The sequence below is a fragment of the Pteronotus mesoamericanus genome, unplaced genomic scaffold (assembly GCF_021234165.1).
Source record: "Pteronotus mesoamericanus isolate MK-2021 breed Mesoamerican mustached bat unplaced genomic scaffold, CSHL_Meso_final scaffold_54, whole genome shotgun sequence".
NCBI lineage: Eukaryota > Metazoa > Chordata > Mammalia > Chiroptera > Mormoopidae > Pteronotus > Pteronotus mesoamericanus.
Genome location: NW_026555321.1, coordinates 763,477 through 782,917, shown reverse-complemented (window position 1 = coordinate 782,917; position 19,441 = coordinate 763,477). Strand labels below are relative to the sequence as shown.

Below are 19,441 nucleotides of genomic sequence, written 5' to 3'. Positions count from 1 at the left end.
CGGCTTTCAGGATTTAAGGCGGGCCATTTGGTGGGCCAGTCGTGAGGCTCACTGTGGGGAATCTGAAACTTGGATTTTTTTACCTTGATAATGAACATCAGAAGGATCCTGTGTGATCAAGCAATAGACAAGGATATAATCAGTGGAAAGAATATGATTAGAAGGTGATCTGTTTTTTTTCTCTTGGGCTTCTTTGCTATTTCCACCCAAAGCTTTAATTTTAGTGCCCAGTTACGTAGCTATGAAAAATGGCTGGGAGCTTGTGCAGTTTTGGGCCGGTGCCTGGGTATAGGAATGTACAAACTATACATGGTGTGAACTTGGCCTCTTACACTGATGAGCACCAGAGGGAGGAAGAGAAACCCAACAATGACTTGCTGGAACTCCTGCCTCAGAAGAGTCAGTTCCTGATCAGTCACCGTGGGTGTGCACCTTGACATTCTCATGCCCACTCCACCTCCCCGAGACGAAATCTGAATTTGTGAGTGGTGGTACTTTTACATTAATTTTATAATGAACTACTTTGGTAATATCAAGAAGAGTTTAAAGGAGGCTAATTTTACCAGACGTTATGATCTCACTGGTCTGGCCATATTTTCCATCCCGTGGTTACAGACCCTCACCTTTCTCAGAATCACTGCTGCAGGACAGTAGCAACGTGGAAAAGTATTTAAAAAATTATGTGAGAATACAGTACTAAAAATAGTATTACAGTGTTATTATAACACCATAAAATTATGTCTGCAAGGGAAGGCATAGAAAGGCATTTTGATTTGGGCTTTGACCAGGTTTACTGACATATACTTTATAGACAGTAAAATTTACCGTGTTCAAGAACACAGTTTGGTGAGTTGTGACAAATGAATACAATTAGGTAACCAGATGCGGAAAATTTCCATTATCCCCAAAAGTTCTCTCAGCACAGGGAGAAATTTAAATCATTGGTGGGATGTTTGGGATTTTTCTTAAGATTTTATTTATTTTTAGAGAGGGGAAGGGAGGGAGAAAGAGAGGGAGAGGGACACCAATGTGTGGTTGCCTTTTGTATGCCCCCCACTGGGGACATGGCCCACAATCCAGGCATGTGCCCTAGACTGGGAATCGAACCAGTAACCCTTTGGTTTGCAGGCTGGCACTCAATCCACTGAGCCGCACCAGCCCGGGAGGGGTTTTTCTTTATTTTCATTCCTTGATAAGGTTTGCGCAATACATAAAATTCAAGAGACTAAAAGGCAATAACCAAACTTACCTACCTGTAGCCAGAGCTTCCGGAATATGCAAATATCCCTTATCCAGAATCCTGCTAAGAAAAGCAGTCAAAATGCGGAAAATGACAATGACTGTGGTTTCTTTGTCATATTTCTCACACACACATATAACAGAACATCTTCATTATCTGAGGGTTTGCTCCAGTGAAAGAAGGAAAAACGAGGAAGACATTGTGCCCAGAAAAATACGGGTCCATTGTGGGAAAACAGTGAAGATACAAAAGGGGCTCCCGTATGTGGCAGTTTGGGGAAAGAGCCATCAACAACCATTCACCTTTAGTCTTACGGCCTTTCCCACCCTGTGCCCGGCTGTGTGTTCCAGGCCCAGCCTGGAGACAGATTTCAATCAATGGCCCAGTAGCCTGTCCTGTGAATACTGGAATCTGAATCTTGTGTCCTCATACCAAGGAGAGAATAAAACGTTAAGGATACCATAAAGTCAGGTGGTGGGAAATAGAAGGGCAACTAGGAAATTTTTAAAAAGCTGTACAATAAAGGAAATGTAATCTTAGTACAGCATTTGGCTCTATAGTGAGTAGTATTTATACTGTAGAGAGAAGAGGTCTTTCCAGGCTGTTGGAAAAACTGGTGGTAGAGACATATTGTCAAGAAACATCTGGGCGCTGACTCTCCTTCCCCTGACACCCATCACCATGGCCACTACTGTCACCTAGCTGATTCTGGGTTTATTGCAGGGGTGAAAAGAGCCCAGAACTTACGAACATTCCTTTACATAGAAGTGCATACCTGTGTGTGTGTATGTATGTAAGTCCTTACTAGCTCACCTTGAGTATAAAAGCATGGCTCACAAAAGATGAGCTTCTCTTATACAGAGGGCCCCTTCAGTATGGGCAGCGTGTGCAGCAGCTGTGGGGGCGGGGAGGCTACTGGCAGCAATTAAAGCTCTGCTGAGATAGTGCCGCACCTGCTCCTGCTCTCTGTGGCTGCCAACGAGACTGAAACTTCACTACTTAAACCATACACAAGGGTTGCGTTACATTTTCTCAGGGCATTTGTCATTCATAGCAGTGGTAATTTTGCATTGTTTACATTTGTTTCATATTTCTTTTGCCTTTACTCCTTTTTTGCATAAAGGTTCAGATACATGGACTTTAAATGTGTATTGTGGTAGGGTCTTAAGTGTATTGTATATAACGTCTTCCTAAGAAGACACTGAATGAGGATTACTCAGGCACATTATAATTAAAGAACTGGCCTTGTTTTACAATTATTGTGAACTGTTGAAAGAACTGTGTTTATCTTAATGTAATTTATGTTCTGGCATAATTTGTAATTTCAGAGCTTGGAAATGCATACAATCTTTCCCATGGAAATGAATGGTATAATAGTTTAATTGACTTCCAATAAGTCAATTGGCCTTAGGTTTGTGTGTGTGTGTGTGTGTCTTTAAACATGTTGCCCCCACAATATAGGGATAATGTTACTGTTTACAAGTCCTTTAAAAGAGCAGGCTGATCTCCAAATCCTTTTCCTGGTTTCCATGTAGCCAAGAGGCTCTCCTTTCCCCACCCAGGCAGACGTCTGGACATGCAGTTTCTTAAGCTGGTGAACCATACATACTCTCTTGCTAAGAGAAGGGCAGGGATGAGGCACCCAGATCTTGTACACTGGCATTCTCAAATCCCTATAATCCCTAGTCCCCTTTCCCTGCTCAGCTTTTAGAATGTTCAAACCATTCTTCCTGGCCTGGGGGAGGAGGCGGAGCAGTTCTCTTAAACAGCACGGCAGTGCTCGGGTGAGCAGGGGCAGGGCTCCGAAGCTGTCTGCAGGAGCAGGAGAGCCCTCTGGGTAACACACAGGCTTCCCACACTGGCATTCTCCACGAGGAACTTCTGGGCAGGGTGGAGACATTTATTTGGATTGCAAATATGTAACAAAGGCGAATCATGGTGGCTGTCTCCTCGGCACTTCTAGCTAGGCAGTGGAGTGCCCTGATGAGTCTTTGAGGATGGAGTGGTTCTGAAGACTGGCACAGGAAGAGCCTGGAGAATGTTCATCACAAGGTCTGAAACATTTAACAATATCGAGGACCCAGTATTTAGCCGATAGGCCACTGGGCCATTGCCTGAGATCTCTCTCCAGGCCCGGCCTGGAAGACACTCGCAGGTATAAGCTGGGAAAGGGCTGTTAGGCTAAATGTTTATGGTTGTTGAGGGCTCTTTCCCTAAACTGCCACATAAGGGAGCTCCTTTTGTATCTTCAAAATCAAATAAGATTAGAAAAAAACAAACTCGCAAGCACTTACTATATGCCAGGCATTACTGTACATACTTTGCTAATCTATACATTTAAATATTAACCCTCAACAGCCCTTTGAGGTTGGTACCGCCGTCATACTCATTCAAACACACAAGGAAGAGGGCAACCTTGTGGTTGGTCACACTAGTAAGCGCACAGCCAGGTTTCTGGACCTCGGCAGCCGACGCTCTCCCCCGGTGCACATTCCGTCGTTGATGCGATGGGCCCCCTCTTCCCACTTCCAACCCTCCCACCGCGGGCGGGTGCAGCCACAGATCCCAGGCAGCAGTGGCCCCTCGGGACCAGGCAGGGCAGCTCGTAGTGGCAAACACCAGAGCACCCTGGGTAATTCCCAGGACTGGAACCATTCTATGGCCCGAGCTGGCCGGCCGACATCCCCCGGAAGAGTTACTGGGGGCAGGCACTGCAGGACCTGAGTCTGGAGCCGGCAGCTTTCTGTCCGCAAAAATATGGACAGGATCCTTGGTGGCTGGGAAAGGGAACCACAGAGACGAGCCGCTTCCCAGGTTCCTAGAGAGGAAACGGTGTACGCACTTCCGGCTGAGCCGGTTCCTGGCTTCCCAAACAAGACAGCTGATCGCGCTATTACGCTATCCCTGTGCCTCCGGCTCCCGGGGTTGACTTTCCCCTCGGGTCAGGTTTCGGTTTGCCGGCCTGGTAGCTGGTTCGTTTCCCCAAGGCGGAGTACCAGGTTGAGGAGGTGTTGGGACGGAGAGGCGCCCCAGGCGAACGGAGGGCACTTGCAGGGTTCGAGGCAGCTTAGTTTTACCTGTGCTTCCTTCTTTTCTCTTAAGTCTCACTTCTCAGAGCCTCGAGGGCCGCGTGGGAAGCGGGGGTGTCAGCCATGGCCCAGGCCACTTGGCGCCCGGTGAGCCAGCATCCTCTCAGCCTCTGTTGATCCCCATCCTTTCAGTGTCACGAGAGCAGGTGTCAGCTCCGCAACCAGATCCTGAGTTGCCTGGCCAGTGGCTTTCATGGGGAATCTGTCAGTACTAGGCCTGTTGGAGAAGAGGAGGAGTTGAGGGAGTGGAGAGATGAAAGATGCCCAAACTAATTCAGATGGGGGGAAAAAAAAAAAATCTGAATGGGACCGGGGATTGATTGGGATAGATTTGGCAATTCAGACCGAAAAGTGGAAATCTGCAACACCGCATGCAGTGAAGACGTTTTTCACTCCCTTCCACAAGATTGGAGACGTCTTTCCTGGGATAAAGCAATCTAGGAATTATTTTGTACAGCCCATTGAGTTTCCTGTATAGACTTGCCATCTATGAATAAAGAATTTCATTTCTTCCTTTCCAGTCTGGATGCCATTTATGTATGTATGTATGTATTTATTTATTTTGCCTAATTGCACTGACTAGAGCCTCCAGTTCAGGGTTGAGTGGAAGTGGTGAGAGCAGCTATCACTGTTGCTGCTCTTTTTGCGTTGCTTTTTTTCTCTGTGTTTTATTTTGTATTGCTTTGCCCTCATATTCACTATTTTTTTCCTGCATTGTCTAATTTGCTCTTAATTCCATGAAGAATTTTTCATTTCAGACATTGGAGTTTTCATATGCAGAAGTTTGGGTCTTTTTAAGAAATAGGTCTTTCTGGTCTGTTTTCACTTTTGAACATATGGTGTACAGTTACACTATTTTAATGTTCTCTGTTAATTCTAACACCTCTCAGTTCTGGGTTGGTTTTGACTAATTGATTGTCCTCACATGTATTCCTGCCTCGTTGAATGGATAATGATCTTTGATTGAATGCTAGGCATTGTTGGGTGCTATGTATTTTTATATTCCCCCAAATCTTCCTGAGTTCTTTCTGGGATAAAGTTCAGCTGCTTGGAAACAATTTGATCCTTTCTGGTCTTGATTTTTATGATTCATTATTAGGGTCTGGAGCAGGGCTTAGCCTAAGAATACTCATTGTCCACTACTGAGGCAAGAGTTTCCTGAGTGTTCTATCCAGTACCCCACAAATTATGAATTTTTTAAGTGTGACTAGTGGACTGAGGTGTCGTGTGAACGTCAGGCATTGTTCCCTTCAGTCCTTTCAAATGATCCTTTCTCTGGCTTTGGGTAGTTAACTTACTCCCACGCCTTGAGCAGTACTCTGTTGAATTTTCTGGGGGAACCATCTACAGATGCTCGTACCCCTTCCCTGTTCAGCGCTCTCCTCTCTGGTATTCTGTCCTATAAACGGTAGCTGTCTTGGTCTCCTCAGGCTCACCAGGGATCTGCCAGGCTCTGTCTCAGTTCCCCGGATTTCAGCCTGGGGTATCATGCGACTTACCTCTCTGTTTCCCTTGTCTCAGGGATTATTGCCCTTCATTGCCTGATATCCATTATCTTGAAAACTTGTTTTATGTAATTTTGTCTTATCTTGGTTCAGGCAGGAGGATAAATCTGATCATCGTTATTCCATGCAGACAGAAATGGAAGGTTTCCCTCAGCATTTTCAAAAACATTTTTTTTACTTTTGCCATGTAGTCCGTTGCCATCTTGACTCTCCCGTCTTCATATACGTGGTTTTCCTTCTCCAAAACCTTTAGGATATTTTTTATGTTCTCATTTTTCTGATACTTCTCAGTGCCGTGCCTTTGTATAGGTATTTTTCATCCATTGTCCTAAGTACTTTGTGTGCCCTCCCTTCTCCCCGGTGCTTTTAAACAGGTAGAATATTTTATCAGAATATCCTGAGCTCATCCTTGGTTCTTTGCTGTGAATTGACCTCCTATTGGTTTGCGGCCCCCCCTGCCAGTAGGCAAGATTCAGTTTGCTCTGCTCTTCTAATTCCATTACCATTCATCCTTTTCTTTCTGCCTTCTAAAGCATTGTTAACACCTCCTCTTGGGCCATTATGTTACTGTTAACTTTAGCGGGATCAGAGAAGGAGTGGAGATTACAAAAATGCTGTGGGCTGTGTTTATACAGAAGCCCACTTGAGATGCAGGCGGGGGAGAGGAGCCTAGGGCCGGTGGACACATGGGGCGGGTCATGGCGGGGTCAGGGCAGAGACTGCGGGAGAAGGACGGGCGGTTTGCAGGGGGAGGCTGCACAGGGCTGCCGTGAGGAGGGCAGTGCTGGTGGAGGGCTGGCCCTGGGGGGAGGGCAGGGAGGTCACTGGCCACCTGTCCTTGGCTATACCGCTGGTCCTTAGGCTCCCCTGCCCTCACACAGGCGTGAGCAGGAACCTGTCATTTCAGCAGCTGGTGATCTTTGAGGATGTGGCCATGAACTTCACCCAGAGTAAATGGGGACATCCTGGACCCTGCGCAGAGGGCCCTGTACAGGGAGGTGATGCTGGAAAATTATGCAAACATGGCTGCCCTGGGCAAGACCTTTCTCATCCCTGCTGGTGTCTGCCTCTGTCTTTTCAGCATCCTGGCTTCTCTCTTCGTTAGACTTTGTGGGTCTCTAATAACCCTCATGGGCAGTTGCTCTGAAGGCTGAGTTCTCCATAGGCTACTGCATGGGGAGAGGTTTTGACATCAGTTGTACCTTCAGTGCTGGGAGGGTTTCTGTCCTATGGAGGGAAATGAGTTTTTGGGAGCTCAGCAGAGCCCTTTGTGCCCCGTCTTCCAGTTCCCTGAAGATGTGGGACTCCCTCACAGGAGTGAGGGATTACTCCAGCGTTCTTCTCCCCGATAGGAATTGTCGGCCTTCTAAGGTGGCACAGGCTGAGGACTTCACTTGGGCCCTCCCTACCTTGCTAAGTGGAGCAAGATAAAGAGAGCTGGCAGGGGACCCTGTCTCATGAGTCCCTTTACCCTTTTATTCCTTTTTCTTTCTCGCTGGACAGCTTTTCCTTTGACCACACTTGTTCTGGTATTGCAGCGGGAGCGAGGGGAATTGCCTCTCGATGCCTGGGCATGTGTGGGCGTGAGGGCCCTCCCAGGTGTCTGTCCAGGTGAGCACCAGAGCCTGCCAGCTGCCGTTTCTACTTAGCCTGTGTTCTTGTTTTCACGTTTCACTATGTAAGAAGAGTGTCTTCGCTTGTGAGGCTGTTCTTGTCCCTGCAGAATCATTACATATCATTCTCTAAATTCACAGTGGTGGCCTCCCTCAAATAGGAAGGACCAGTCTCTTCCAAGAAAGGCATGACTGCAAGATTTCTTTGCGTGTTCTTTGCCTTTAGACCTCACCATCCACCAAGGGACACCATCTGACTGAGCAGCTCTTAAAGCATGGCAGCTATTTTCATGTGTGTCATGTAGAAAGTTTATTTTTCTACCAGTTTCTTTTTGCAGAGATGAAGTCGTCAACTACCTTATGAGGAAAATAGGCTACTAGAGGCCAATCTTGCTGTCCACATATTCACAGAATACATTATTTCTATGGAAACGAAATTATGAGTTTCTAAACATTGGTGCCACAAAAAAAATTATTTTTATAATGAAAATTTTCACACATATGCAGCCACCAGCACAACACACCCCATGCATCCCTCCTGCCAGCAGCCACCTGTGTCCTGCTGTTCTTGTTTCATCTTTCCCTCAGGGACCCTTAAAAAATATTTTTTAACAGGTGAATTTTTGAAGCAAAACTTGTAAGTGAAAGGCGAATGGCTTCCTCGTTTTCAAAGGTATTGAAATGAGACTTGAAAATAACAGCATTAATTCTTTTGTCTTTGGTCTTCTGCCTCACTCCTTCTCCACCTGGTAGAATTTTCTGTGCTCTTCAGTCGTTTCAGGGGATGTCCATTAATGATGCACCTGACTGGTGTGGCTCAATGTGTTGGGTATTGTCCTGCGGACCGAAAGGTCGCTGGGGAGCATTCCCTGGCAGCCCTCCCAGGGTCAGGAGAAGCGTGGTCAGTGCGGTGAGGCACTAGCTAATTGGCTGTTGTCTAGTGGGCGGGGCTATCATCGATTGGCTGACTTTCAAGGACGTTTGTCATTGATTGGCTCACATTCATAAATTTGAGTCTGCTATTGATTTGCTAACTTGCAGAAGCATGGGGGACGGGGTGTCACCGAAGTGAGGTTGTCATTTATTGGTTTTCAGAGCATATATACTGGCCCGAAGTTACGTGAACTAATAGCAGTTATTTGTCTGTGACTTGCAACTTTGATTAAAAAAGTCTTTTCCTTTCTTGAATAAAAAAAAAACTAAGTGCTTTTAATGTTTTCTCTTTTTCCCTGCTATCAGCTAAACTTCCAAGAGACACTGTAAGAAATTATCCAGATCTTTATTTGTGCAGGTATGATTTTTTTTCAGCCAGCGTTGACATTTAAGTTATTTTAGTGCCAGTGACCGATCCCCACCCGCTAAAGCTCTAAATTACAGAACATCTTTCGGGATTTATTGGAAAAAGCTAAACACAGGACATTTAGAGCATCCTGCCGAAGTCAATTTAGGACTAAACCATTTAACATAGGGCATGTTCTGTATATACAGGATGCTTGGGAACCTTAGTCACCATTATTTTGGTTGTTAAATGGACCTGCCCCAAAAGGTCCCTCACGCGTACAGGTCCTAAGAAAGAGGGGGCTTTATAAAGGCAGGTGGAGACCATGGTTTTCCTAAGGGCTGCCCCGCCTAGGACCCAAGCACCATCCTTAGCTTGGACACCTAAGAGACGACACAATAGGAGCCATTCTCCCCACACCTGCATAGCCCAGGTGACCCTCGGAGTAATGGTGGCTGACAGCTGATGGGGCAGTCCATCACCTGTGGCCCCACCTGTGCCTCGAGGTCGAGGTGTGGAGCGAGGCTGTATCAGCGCTGTAACACTCCAGTCCCGAGTCGGTTGGTTGTAGCTGGCAAAGGGACCCGGCCCCATCCAGTGACGGCTCAGGCGGGAACCCGCCCACCACCCCACCCCTTCCGCAGGGCCGGCCCCAGTCACGTGGCGTCAGGCAGCGGGGACCACTGAGGTGGGCAGCCTCCGAGCGGCCTAGAGAGGCGCTGGGCGCACGCGCACTTCCGTATTGGCTTTTTGGCTACTAGCTTTTCTGGGTCGGAGAGGAAGAGTAGGGATTCCAGAGAGTTCTGCGTGCCAGATCTGCTTGGTTCCGACAGCCTCGCTTTCCCTGGCGCTTCGTCAGCACCCCGGCCCCTGAACTTGGTCCCGGTGGTGGCTCGCCCCTCCCTGATCGGGGATTGTGGTGTCTGGGCCTCGTGGAAGCCGCCGGAGGTGGCAGCGCGGACTTACAGAGCCCTGGTCCAGCCCCCTGCCCACCGAAAACTGTGACCCTCTTTCCCACCCTGAAGAATTGGCCCAACAGTCTTCTGCGCCTGGTGCTGACGTTTCTGTGTTTGGCTTCTCCTGCTTCCCTGGGTGGAGATCCCGGGAGGGTCTCGGTCAGCATCACCCACCGGAACACTATTCTCTTAATCCGCAGCCAGCCGCCCACCCCTGTCCCTCCTCTCCGTGGGCATCTTTTTAGGTGGGGGTCTATGTCATGGTCCCTATAAGAACTTTTTTAGGTTTGTTTGGACACTGTAGGGGCAGGGCTTGCCTCCGTTGTCTCAGTCCACCCGGTGTGACTGGGCTCAGGAGCAGTCGCGCTGAGCGGGCGGATGGGGGATTGTCCTGAGGCCCAGGTAGAGCAGATCAGGAGGAGGCTTGCTAGAGTCTCCTACCAGTGCTGGAAATGAGGAGACTGGGAAGGCCCTAGGAAACTGGGTGATTCAGGACTGAACTCCTAGCACTCATGGCTCTTCTCTTAGCTTCTAAGGTTCTTGCGTTTTCAAATCCAGAAGACAGTGCACGAAGCCAGGGGACATCAGCCATGCTCGAAACAACTTGGCCTCAGGTGAGATGAGCTTCCTTTCCATCTTTTAAAAATCACATTAGCTATCGGATGATCAGGAAAGGACCGAGAAGGCCTCACGTGGCCAGGTTCTGGTTTTCTTTTCGTGTCTATCCCCAGGGCAATGGCTGTAAATACGTGGTGGAGGAATTTTGTGTATAAAGTGATGCATTTGGATATGTAGGTTTAAGCATAAAAAGTGGACCTAAGACAAGAAACTCCCCTTCCCCTGGAAATCTAGATCATGTATTACAAAGAAATGAAACCTGCTGAGATCAGAAAAATGCTTCATTGACGATATTGCCCCACCAACTGGGGACGTATCCCAGAGAGCGGCACTGGTCTTTCCATATGCTCCCTCTAAATGCTAGGTGCATAGTATTGAGTAATGCAGACAAGTTCCCTTTTCACATTAGAAAAATAGTCTACAAACAAATAGGCAAGTTAATATCATAATTACACGTTGCTAAAGTACAGTGCTTCTCAAGAGTGTGGTCCACAGGCAGCGGGGGCATCACCTGGGAGCTCATTAGAATCGCAAATTTGGGGGGCGTGCCCTAGACTCATTCAGACTAAGGAGGATGCCACCCCTGCATCAGGAAATCTGTTTTGAACGCTCTGCAGCTGATTCTTGTACACCTTCTCAAATTTGAGAAACGTCAGTGAAGCTCCCTCATTGGTAATGATCGGGGGAGGCCTCATGTGGAGGAGAGAAACAGTCTTGGGAGCTACTGAAGAGAGAACTTTCCAGAGGGAAGGACAGCAAGTGGAAAGGCTTTGAAGTGGGGGAGAAATCTGGGTGTTCTTTAGAAACAGGGAGAGGCCAGGGAAAGTTGTTCAGTGTGAGGTGGGAGAAGTAGGCACATCTTTTAGGTCACTGTGAAGACTTGGTTTCTACTCTTGGCTCATTGGGAACGCACTAAAGTATTTTAAGCAGGGGAGATGACATGGTTTGATTTATATATTAAAAAGGTTTTCCATCCCTTCATGGTGAATTGTTTGTGGAAGGGTATTAATCACTTAGGTACATATTGCAGACCAGGTAAGCGATTAAGTGTTGTCTTTTTTTTTTTTTTTAAAGTAGACTTCCTTTTTTTAGAGAAGTTATAGGTTCATAGCAAAGTTGAGCAGAAAAGCAGTTTCCTTGTGCTTCCTGTCTCTACACATGCAGAGCCTTCCCCATGGTACGTTAGTTACAACTGATGAACCTACATTGACACATCATTGTCACCCAGAGTCCATAGTTGCATGTTCTGTGGGTTACAAAGGTATGATGTCATGTATCCACCATGACAGCGTCGTACAGAGTAATATTGTAGTGTTATACAAAGTATTTTCACAACCCTGAAAATCCTCTGGGCTGTACCTATTCATCCCTCCCTTTCTGGCAACCATTGATTTTTTTTAAACTATATACAGTTTTGCCTTTTTTCAGAATGCCATATATTTGGAATTATATAGTGTAGCCTTTTCAGATTGGTTTCTTTCATTTAGTCATATTCATTTAAGGTTCCTCTATGACTTTTCATGTCTTGATAACTTGTTTGTTTATTTTTTAATTTATTTTTTTAATCCTCACCCAGGGATGTTTATTAATTTTAGATAGAGAGAGAAACATCGATTATTTGCCTCCCACATGGGACCATGTTCCAACCAACTGAGCAGGGCGATAGCTTATTTTTCAATGCCGAGTAATGTTCCATTGCCTGGATGTCCATTTACCTACTAAGGACATTGTGGTTGCTTCCAAGTTTTGGCAATTGTGAATAAAACTACTGTAAACATCTGTGTGCAGGTTTTTGTGTGGACATAAGTTTTCAACTCATTTGGGAAGATACCAAGGAGCGTGACTGCTGGATCATATGGTAAGAGTATGTTTAGTTCTGTGAGAAACTGCCAAACTGTCTTCTAAAGCGGCTGTACCAGTTTGCATTCCCACCAGCCATGAATGAGAGTCCCTCTTCCACATCCTCACCAGCATTTGGTTGTCCGTGTTCTGGATTTGGCTCTTCTGATAGATGTGTAAGTGGTATCTCTTTGTTTTAATTTGCATTTCCCAGATGACATGTGATGTTAAATCTTTTCATATACCAATTTGCCGTCTTTATTTCTTCTTTAATGAGGTATCTGGTCAGGTATTTTGCCCATTTTTTAACTAGGTGGTTTACTTTCTTACTGTTGAGTTCTAAGAGTTCTTTGTATACGTTGGATAACAGTCCTTTATCAAACCCTTTTTTCCCCAAATATTTTATCTCTGTGGCTTGTCTTTTCATTTCTCAAAGTATTGTCCTATTAAAGTAGGGTTTAGTCTCCCTTTGTCTTTTTTATTTCAAAAAAATTTTTTCAAAATATTTTCAGCGAGTCTTTCACACTTACTTTTTCAGTTGGCTTTTTTTTTTTTTTTTAATCCTCACCCAAGGACATGTTTATTGATTTGAGAGAGGGAGGAAGGGGAAGAGAGAGAGAGAGAGAGAGAAAGAGAAACATCGATTAGGGAGAGAAACATTGATCGATTGCCTCCTGTGTGCGTCCCAACTGGGGATCAAACCCGCAGCCTAGGAATCAAACCCATGACCTTTTGGTCTGCAGGATGATGCTCCCACCAACTGAGCAACCTGATGGTTCAGATGGCTTTAGATCAGGGGTGTCCAACCTGTGGCCCGCACGCGGCTCAGGATGGCTATGAATGTGGCGCCACACAAAATCGCAAATTTACTTAAAATATTATGGGTTTTTTTTCACTATTATGTGTAGCAGTGTACTTAATGGGTGGCCCAAGATAACTTTTTTTTTTCCCCAGTGTGGCCCAGAGACGCCAAAAGGTTGGACACTCCTGCTTTAAATGATCCCCTACCCCTGCATAAATCTCATTGATTCTTTTGGTGGGGGAGTGGATTTTATTGCATTCATAGGCAAAATTGAAGATAAGTTGACTTTTTACAAACTTGATTCTTCCCACTCAGAAACACTGTATGTTCCAATATATTTAATTTTTTATTTATTTTAATAAACATTCAGTTTTTTTCATCCCAGTCTTAAACATTTTTGTTAGGTATATTCTTAGCTATTTTTATATCAGTGGCATCTTATTTTCTCCGATTTTATCTCCTAATTATTGTGATGGTATTTAGGAAAGCAAATGATTTTGGTTTATTTATCCTCTGTCTAGCTAACCTAATTATTTTGTCTGTTTTAAATGTTTTCCTTGACTATCTTGGTTCTTGGATGTTTCAGACAGATACAGTTGGCCCTCTGTATCTGTGGGTTTCTTACCTGCGTATTCAGTCAACCATGGATCAAAAATATCTGAAAGGAAAGCTGTGCTGTTGCTGACGTGTACTGTGTGGTTAGGCTACGATGGTTGCATCTGTATGGAACATGCACAGACTTTTATTATCATTATTCCCTAACAGTACAGGAGAACCACTATTTCCATAGCACTTACATTGTATTAGGTGTTATAACTAGTATAGAGAGGGTTTAAAGTATATTGAAGGATATTTATAGTTATATGCAAACTATGCCACTTTGTGTAAGGGACTTGAGCATCCTGAGATTTTGGTGTCTATGGGGGGTCCCAGAACCAATCCCTGTGGTTACTGAGGGGGAACTGTAGTCATTGCATCCACAAAGCAAAAGCATGTATGATTATTCCTTTCCTGTGTGCTCCTTTTCCAGCCTTTTATAGAAAGTAGAACTCGGCTCATGGTAAACACTCTGCCGCCAACTTGAATGGATATGCTTTGGCATGTTCCTATTAAGGTGGTGTTTGCTGTTGTTTTCTGATCCTCTTCATAAATTTAGAAAGTCTTTATTTGTGGTCAAACCATTTTTGAAGTTCACTCTTTCACATATTTATATTAAACATCAAGTATCTTTTGTTAAGCAGTATACTGTGTGCCAGTAAACCAGTTATGAGCAGGACCGAATTCTTGCCTCGTGGGCTTAGATTCTGGTTGGGGGAGGTAGACAAGAACAAGTCCCCCTCGCTCTTGGGAAGACGGAGATGATCCCAGGGGGAGGCAGCGAGGGGCACAGACCTTGACAGGTGGGATGGATCTATGTCCAGAGACAGGGCACCGCCAAACTGATTGGAAGACAGGTGGTTCAGAGAAGAGGCTGGGACAGGTGGGCTGCAGGTTTTCTTTGATCAGAGTAGGCTTTCCGATACAGTAAGAAGGTATAAAAAACTGCAAAATGCCGGGGAGATTTCTGAGGGGTGCTTCTTTGCACACAGTGGGAGGTGTTGGGGAAGACCCACGGGAAGCCGGGCGCAGGGAACAGGGGCTGCGCGAGTGTACTTTAGGTGGGTGGAGGCGGGGTGAGTGTCAGCTGCCTGCAGGGGTTGGTGTACAGAAAAAAGGTGACCAGGTTATGGAGTACACGAGGCGGGAGGTGCCAGAGGGACGTGTGTTGATGCAGTCACCAGGCAGAGAGCCCCGATGCCAGGCTCTGAGACGAGGATGACAGTTGGGGCCCCGGCGCTGGGCAGAAGGGGGAGGTTGGGGCTCCGCGTTTGGAAGTGGGAACACTGGCCAAGGGCAGGCCGCTGGCTGGGTGCTGGGTGCGCTCCTTGGCAGAGCAGGCCTTCCCCAGCGCTCCAAGCTGGGGACCCTGCCGGTCAGGCTGCCTCCTCCTGCCCCTCAGGCGGTGTGAGCAGGAACCTGTCATTTCAGGAGCCAGTGGCCTTTGAGGACGTGGCCGTGCACTTCACCCAGAATCAGTGGGCCAGCCTGGCCCCTGCGCAGAGGGCCCTGTACCGGGAGGTGATGCTGGAGACGTACGCCAATCTGGCTGCCCTGGGTAAGCCCTATCAGTGGCTTTTGGTGAGAGTCTGACATCGTCCTCAGATCTTTTGGGGAGCTCTGCAGTCACCAGCCTCTGGAGATGCGGGTGGGGCGGTCACTGGTGCCCTTTGGCTTTGAAGCTGGACTTCCTTCCCTCTCAGGGGAGAATGTGAGAATGTGCTTTTGGGCCCTGTGAGGAAGGACTTCCCAGGGCCCTAGGTGACCCCTTCCCTCCTCCACCCTGCCACTGTCCTAGGGTTGTGGGCCGTCCCTCCGAAGAGGAGTCTCCCACGACATCCGTACACATAGCCCTTCCCAAGGGGACTTCCTTTATCCTGCATCAGGGTAGGGGTGTAATTTCCTCCTGCGGAGAGTGGCTGTCTCCCCGTCACACCCCTGGAGCAGTTCGGAGCCCTTCCTCAGAACCCCTGGCTGGCCCGCCTGGGCTCCTGGGTGGTCCATTTCTCTCCCCTCTACTAGCGCGTCATGGGATGGGCCAAGTGCGATCTCAGGAGCAGTTCTGGATGTCTCCCTCAACTTGCCGGTCTTTTTTCCTTGCTGTAGTCGCATTTCCAGTCCCCAAACCTGCTCTGATCTCCCGGCTGGAGAGAGGGGAAGCACCCTGGGGTGCCGATCCCTGGGCAGCAGAGGTTTTGAGCCGCGCCAGTCCAGGTGAGTCGGGGGATGCAGCAGTGTCTGGGGTTGCCTTCCCCCTTTACTGGAAGTTTCTGCCGCAGAAAACAAGGCTTCCTGTTGCCCAGAAGGTGGTTTTCAGGGCACTCCGGCCTCTCCTGACTTCCAGCCCCGAGCCCAGAAAGACCGGCCCCCGGGGTCGCTTGGCCTCGCACTTTCTGCGCACGAGTGCGGCTGTCCTCCCGCAGATAACCTTGACCCTGGAGCTCCTAAACCACTTCTTTTCTCACCAGTGGAAAAATTTAATTTTATGCCAATTTTTATGGCACAGAAGCAGGGCTTTGGTCACATTTTAGGGAAAATTTGATTCTGTTGGTCAAACTGATTTATTTATGCCACTGCTATGAGGTCCAGTTTAATTTGCCTTTTTGTGCATTTTAAAGTTTCCTACGCCATAATCTTGAGGTTTACGTTGTATCTGTTTCCTGTGGAGCTGCAGAGGAGAAGGCAAGGACTATCCGTGCCCACCCAACCTGCCCATGGCACCTGACACGTGCTCACAACCGAGTTTCTCCAAGACTGCTCCCCGGTCCGGGAGCTCTGGATTACTTGGTTTTCTTCCCTTTTGAAAGAAAGTTCCAGGCCTCACTTCTCACATGTGCTGTGATTTTGTAACAAATAATGGTTCGTTTAGCAGTAATACCGCTGCAGCCTGGAGCTCTCCATTCCACTTCTGTTCAGCTGACTTTCTGCAAGAAGCTTTTATCCCGGAGCGTTATGTGGAGCCTTCCAAAATGGAATTGTTAGGTCATTCGGTAGATTTTAGAATTCAGAGTGGTCTCCTGGACAGCAGGGGTTGGAGCGGGGGCATTGCGGTCCGTTGTTTGCGTGTTTGTGTTCCCCGCCTGCTCTGTCTCTTGCTGCACTAGATCCGACGTCTGTGCAGTCTCACTGGCCTTTTTCGTCTTCTAGGTCTCTCTCTCTTTAAAAATTTTTCCATTTCTGCTGATCCCTCTTATCTGTCCTCTTCTTTTCTCTCTTCCCCCCTCCTGCCTTCTTTCCCTTCCATTCTTGAAGTTCTCATCCTGCCCGTTTCACCTGCCTTAGTTTTTCCCCCTCGTCTTCCTTACAGGAGGGACTTCCTGCTCTGTTTCCAGTGTCATTACTTCTCCAGTTGTATGTTATTATTTTTCTTCTTTTCTCTCCTTTATGGATGCTTATAGGCATTTCATAGGTTTATTTCTTTATTTATGATTTTGAAAGTATGTTTATTAAAGCTGGGGACAGTGAAACAAGGAAGGGCTTAGAATAGAAGAAGCAACAGAGAGGGTCTTGGAGCCAGGTTCAGGGGGTGAGCCTAGGATGAGCTGCTGCTGCCCGCTGCTCCCCTGGTTGCAAGTCTCATGGGGTCCCTCGGAGCTTAGGAGACGTGTGCCTGAGAGGAGGACGGGGGAACGGAAAGGCACGGGTGTGCTTCCGGAACGAGGAGTGTGCTCTTGGGTATACTTTAAAAAAATCACATCCTACAAAAGAAAATTAGGACCCCTGGATCCTGTTTTCTGTGCAGCTCAGTCATTCAGACACTTGTGGTTTCTCTGGTCAGGTGGTGAGTCCCGGATCAAGGATGAAGAGCCAGCTGTAAAGCAGGAAGCCTCTGGAGACACAGAGTGGCCCAAGGTGCCGGGAGGTGGGCTCATTAGAGATATTTCTCAGCACCTCGGTTTTAAAAGCAAGGCCACGTGGCCAACTTTCAGCCTGAATCCGAATCTGATACTTCGAGGGGGAATGAAGTTCTACGAGTGCAAGGTGTGTGGGAAAATCTTCAGGTACAACTCCAAGCTTATTCGGCACCAGATGAGTCACACGGGGGAAAAACCCTTCAAATGTAAGGAATGTGGCAAAGCTTTCAAGTCCAGCTATGACTGTATTGTGCACGAGAAGAATCACGCGGGAGAAGGGCCCTATGAATGCAAGGAGTGTGGCAAAGGTTTGAGTTCCAACACCGCCCTGACCCAGCATCAGAGGATCCACACCGGGGAGAAACCCTATGAGTGCAAGGAGTGCGGCAAGGCCTTCCGGAGGAGTGCGGCCTACCTCCAGCACCAGAGGTTCCACACTGGGGACAAGCTCTACAAGTGCAAGGAGTGTTGGAAGGCCTTCGGTTGTAGGTCACTCTTCATCGTCCACCAGAGAATTCATACGGGGGAGAAGCCCTACCAGTGCAAGGAGTGTGGCAAGGCGTTCACGCAGAAGATAGCCTCCATTCAGCACCAGAGAGTGCACACCGGAGAGAAGCCGTACGAATGCAAGGTGTGTGGGAAAGCCTTCAAGTGGTACGGCAGTTTCGTTCAGCATCAGAAGTCGCACCCCGAGGAGAAAAAGCCGGTCCCCACGAGTCCCCAGTGCCCCTCTTCAGCCCCGTCGCCGGGTCCTCTCCAGAGTCCCGGCCTGGCTCCAGCGGCGGCCGTGCCGTCCCTGACCTTTCCGCAGGCCGTGCTCCTGCCTACCTCCGGGCCCTTGTTCATGCTGCTGCCCGCACCGGGCCTGCCTTCGCCGCCCGTCCAGATAGTACGAGTCCTCCAGGGCCTCGCTCCCATCGGAAAGCCTTTCCCAATCAGTCTCACCCCTGCCCTCCCCCCATGAGCTTTGTCTGGCCACCCCTGTGGCTCACACCCAGCACATCTCCAACCTGATTTGAGTTTCACTTGTATTTTTTTTCTCACGTTACATGTGTTTCCACTGTTTCAGCATACACTCCATTGTAATCTATGTATTCAGAGACTGTGTTTGTATATTTTCTTCTGGAAATGGAAGTACTTGACCTTGCCATTGGCCCCTTTCAGGCGTGAACACTAATGGCTATACCTACACAGTGGGGCGGAGGTGTCTCGTCTTAGAAGGAACGTTAGAGAAGTTTGGGAGGGAACACATAGGCCATTAGAGAGAAGAGCCTAAGGGGAAAGGAGTAGGCATTCTTTGCTCCTGTGGGAGTAGAGAATTAGAACAATTTTGCAATAACAGACTTTAGAAATTAATGCAGATTGTTTAGTGGACTGAGATGGTGTATGAATGCAGTTGAAGTTCATTGCCCCTGGCTCAGATCATTGAGGACCTCACACATCTCTGCAAAAGCTCATGTGAAATAACCAGTGAGAAATAATATGAATGCATTGTAGCAATCATCTTATGATCAACAGCGATCATCTCTTTAATCATGCAGGTTTTTTCTTTAGTTTTGCTCTTTATGGTCAGATTTTTTTTTTTAACTTTGGTTTTCTAAGTAAATAGACACCAAGGCATTCACCGTTGTTCCATTCGTTGTGTAAGTTTTTCCTGGCGAGCACTCTGGTTTTCTGTTGGCAAGCACTGCTGCTAAGTGTTATTTCCTCTAGAAAGCATGAGCTGTAAACACGAATCAGGCAGGTTGCTAGAGAAATAGGAACGACAGCGTGGAGCCACCTTGGGGGAAATCTGAATAAGTCTCTGAAATTGCTTTTAAGGAATAAAGGGGGCTATGAAGTGGGCCTGTGGCTACACCTGTGATAGGTCAGTGAACTGGAATTTTGCGTTGCTCTTGCTTTTGACCTTCATCCTTGGTAAGGATATTTTACAACTAGACAGGATTGTGTGAAGAAATTCCTTGGAAAAGAACTCAAATTGATTATCAGCATTAATGTAAAGTAAATCCTTAACCTTGCTGATAATCAGTTTGATGGGAAGGGCCATCT

General features: G+C 47.3%; 1 protein-coding gene across 3 annotated transcripts; it reads left to right on the top strand.

Annotated features, from left to right (window-relative positions):
- The first annotated feature begins 9,562 nt into the window (after positions 1 to 9,562).
- LOC129088434 (zinc finger protein 621-like) lies at positions 9,563 to 18,884 on the top strand. Of its 3 annotated transcripts, none has more exons than XM_054595835.1 (6): positions 9,563 to 9,841; positions 10,211 to 10,296; positions 12,089 to 12,315; positions 14,970 to 15,096; positions 15,645 to 15,752; positions 17,317 to 18,884. In XM_054595835.1, the coding sequence occupies exons 3-6, from the start codon at positions 12,238 to 12,240 to the stop codon at positions 18,354 to 18,356; spliced, it is 1,353 nt and encodes a 450-aa protein (XP_054451810.1). In that variant the 5' UTR covers positions 9,563 to 9,841; positions 10,211 to 10,296; positions 12,089 to 12,237; the 3' UTR covers positions 18,357 to 18,884. The 3 variants fall into 3 exon arrangements, with proteins under 3 accessions (XP_054451810.1, XP_054451811.1, XP_054451809.1); XM_054595836.1 differs by having other exon boundaries at positions 9,563 to 9,927; positions 12,089 to 12,158; XM_054595834.1 differs by having other exon boundaries at positions 9,563 to 9,927.
- Positions 18,885 to 19,441: the final 557 nt, after the last annotated feature.

Excerpts from the sequence above, each read along its gene's own strand:
- LOC129088434 (XM_054595835.1), top strand. The coding sequence starts at position 12,238 with ATGAATGAGAGTCCCTCTTCCACATCCTCACCAGCATTTGGTTGTCCG. Across the intron at positions 15,097-15,644 it reads CGCCAATCTGGCTGCCCTGG|TCGCATTTCCAGTCCCCAAA; the intron begins GTAAGCCCTATC and ends TCCTTGCTGTAG. Across the intron at positions 15,753-17,316 it reads TTTGAGCCGCGCCAGTCCAG|GTGGTGAGTCCCGGATCAAG; the intron begins GTGAGTCGGGGG and ends TTCTCTGGTCAG.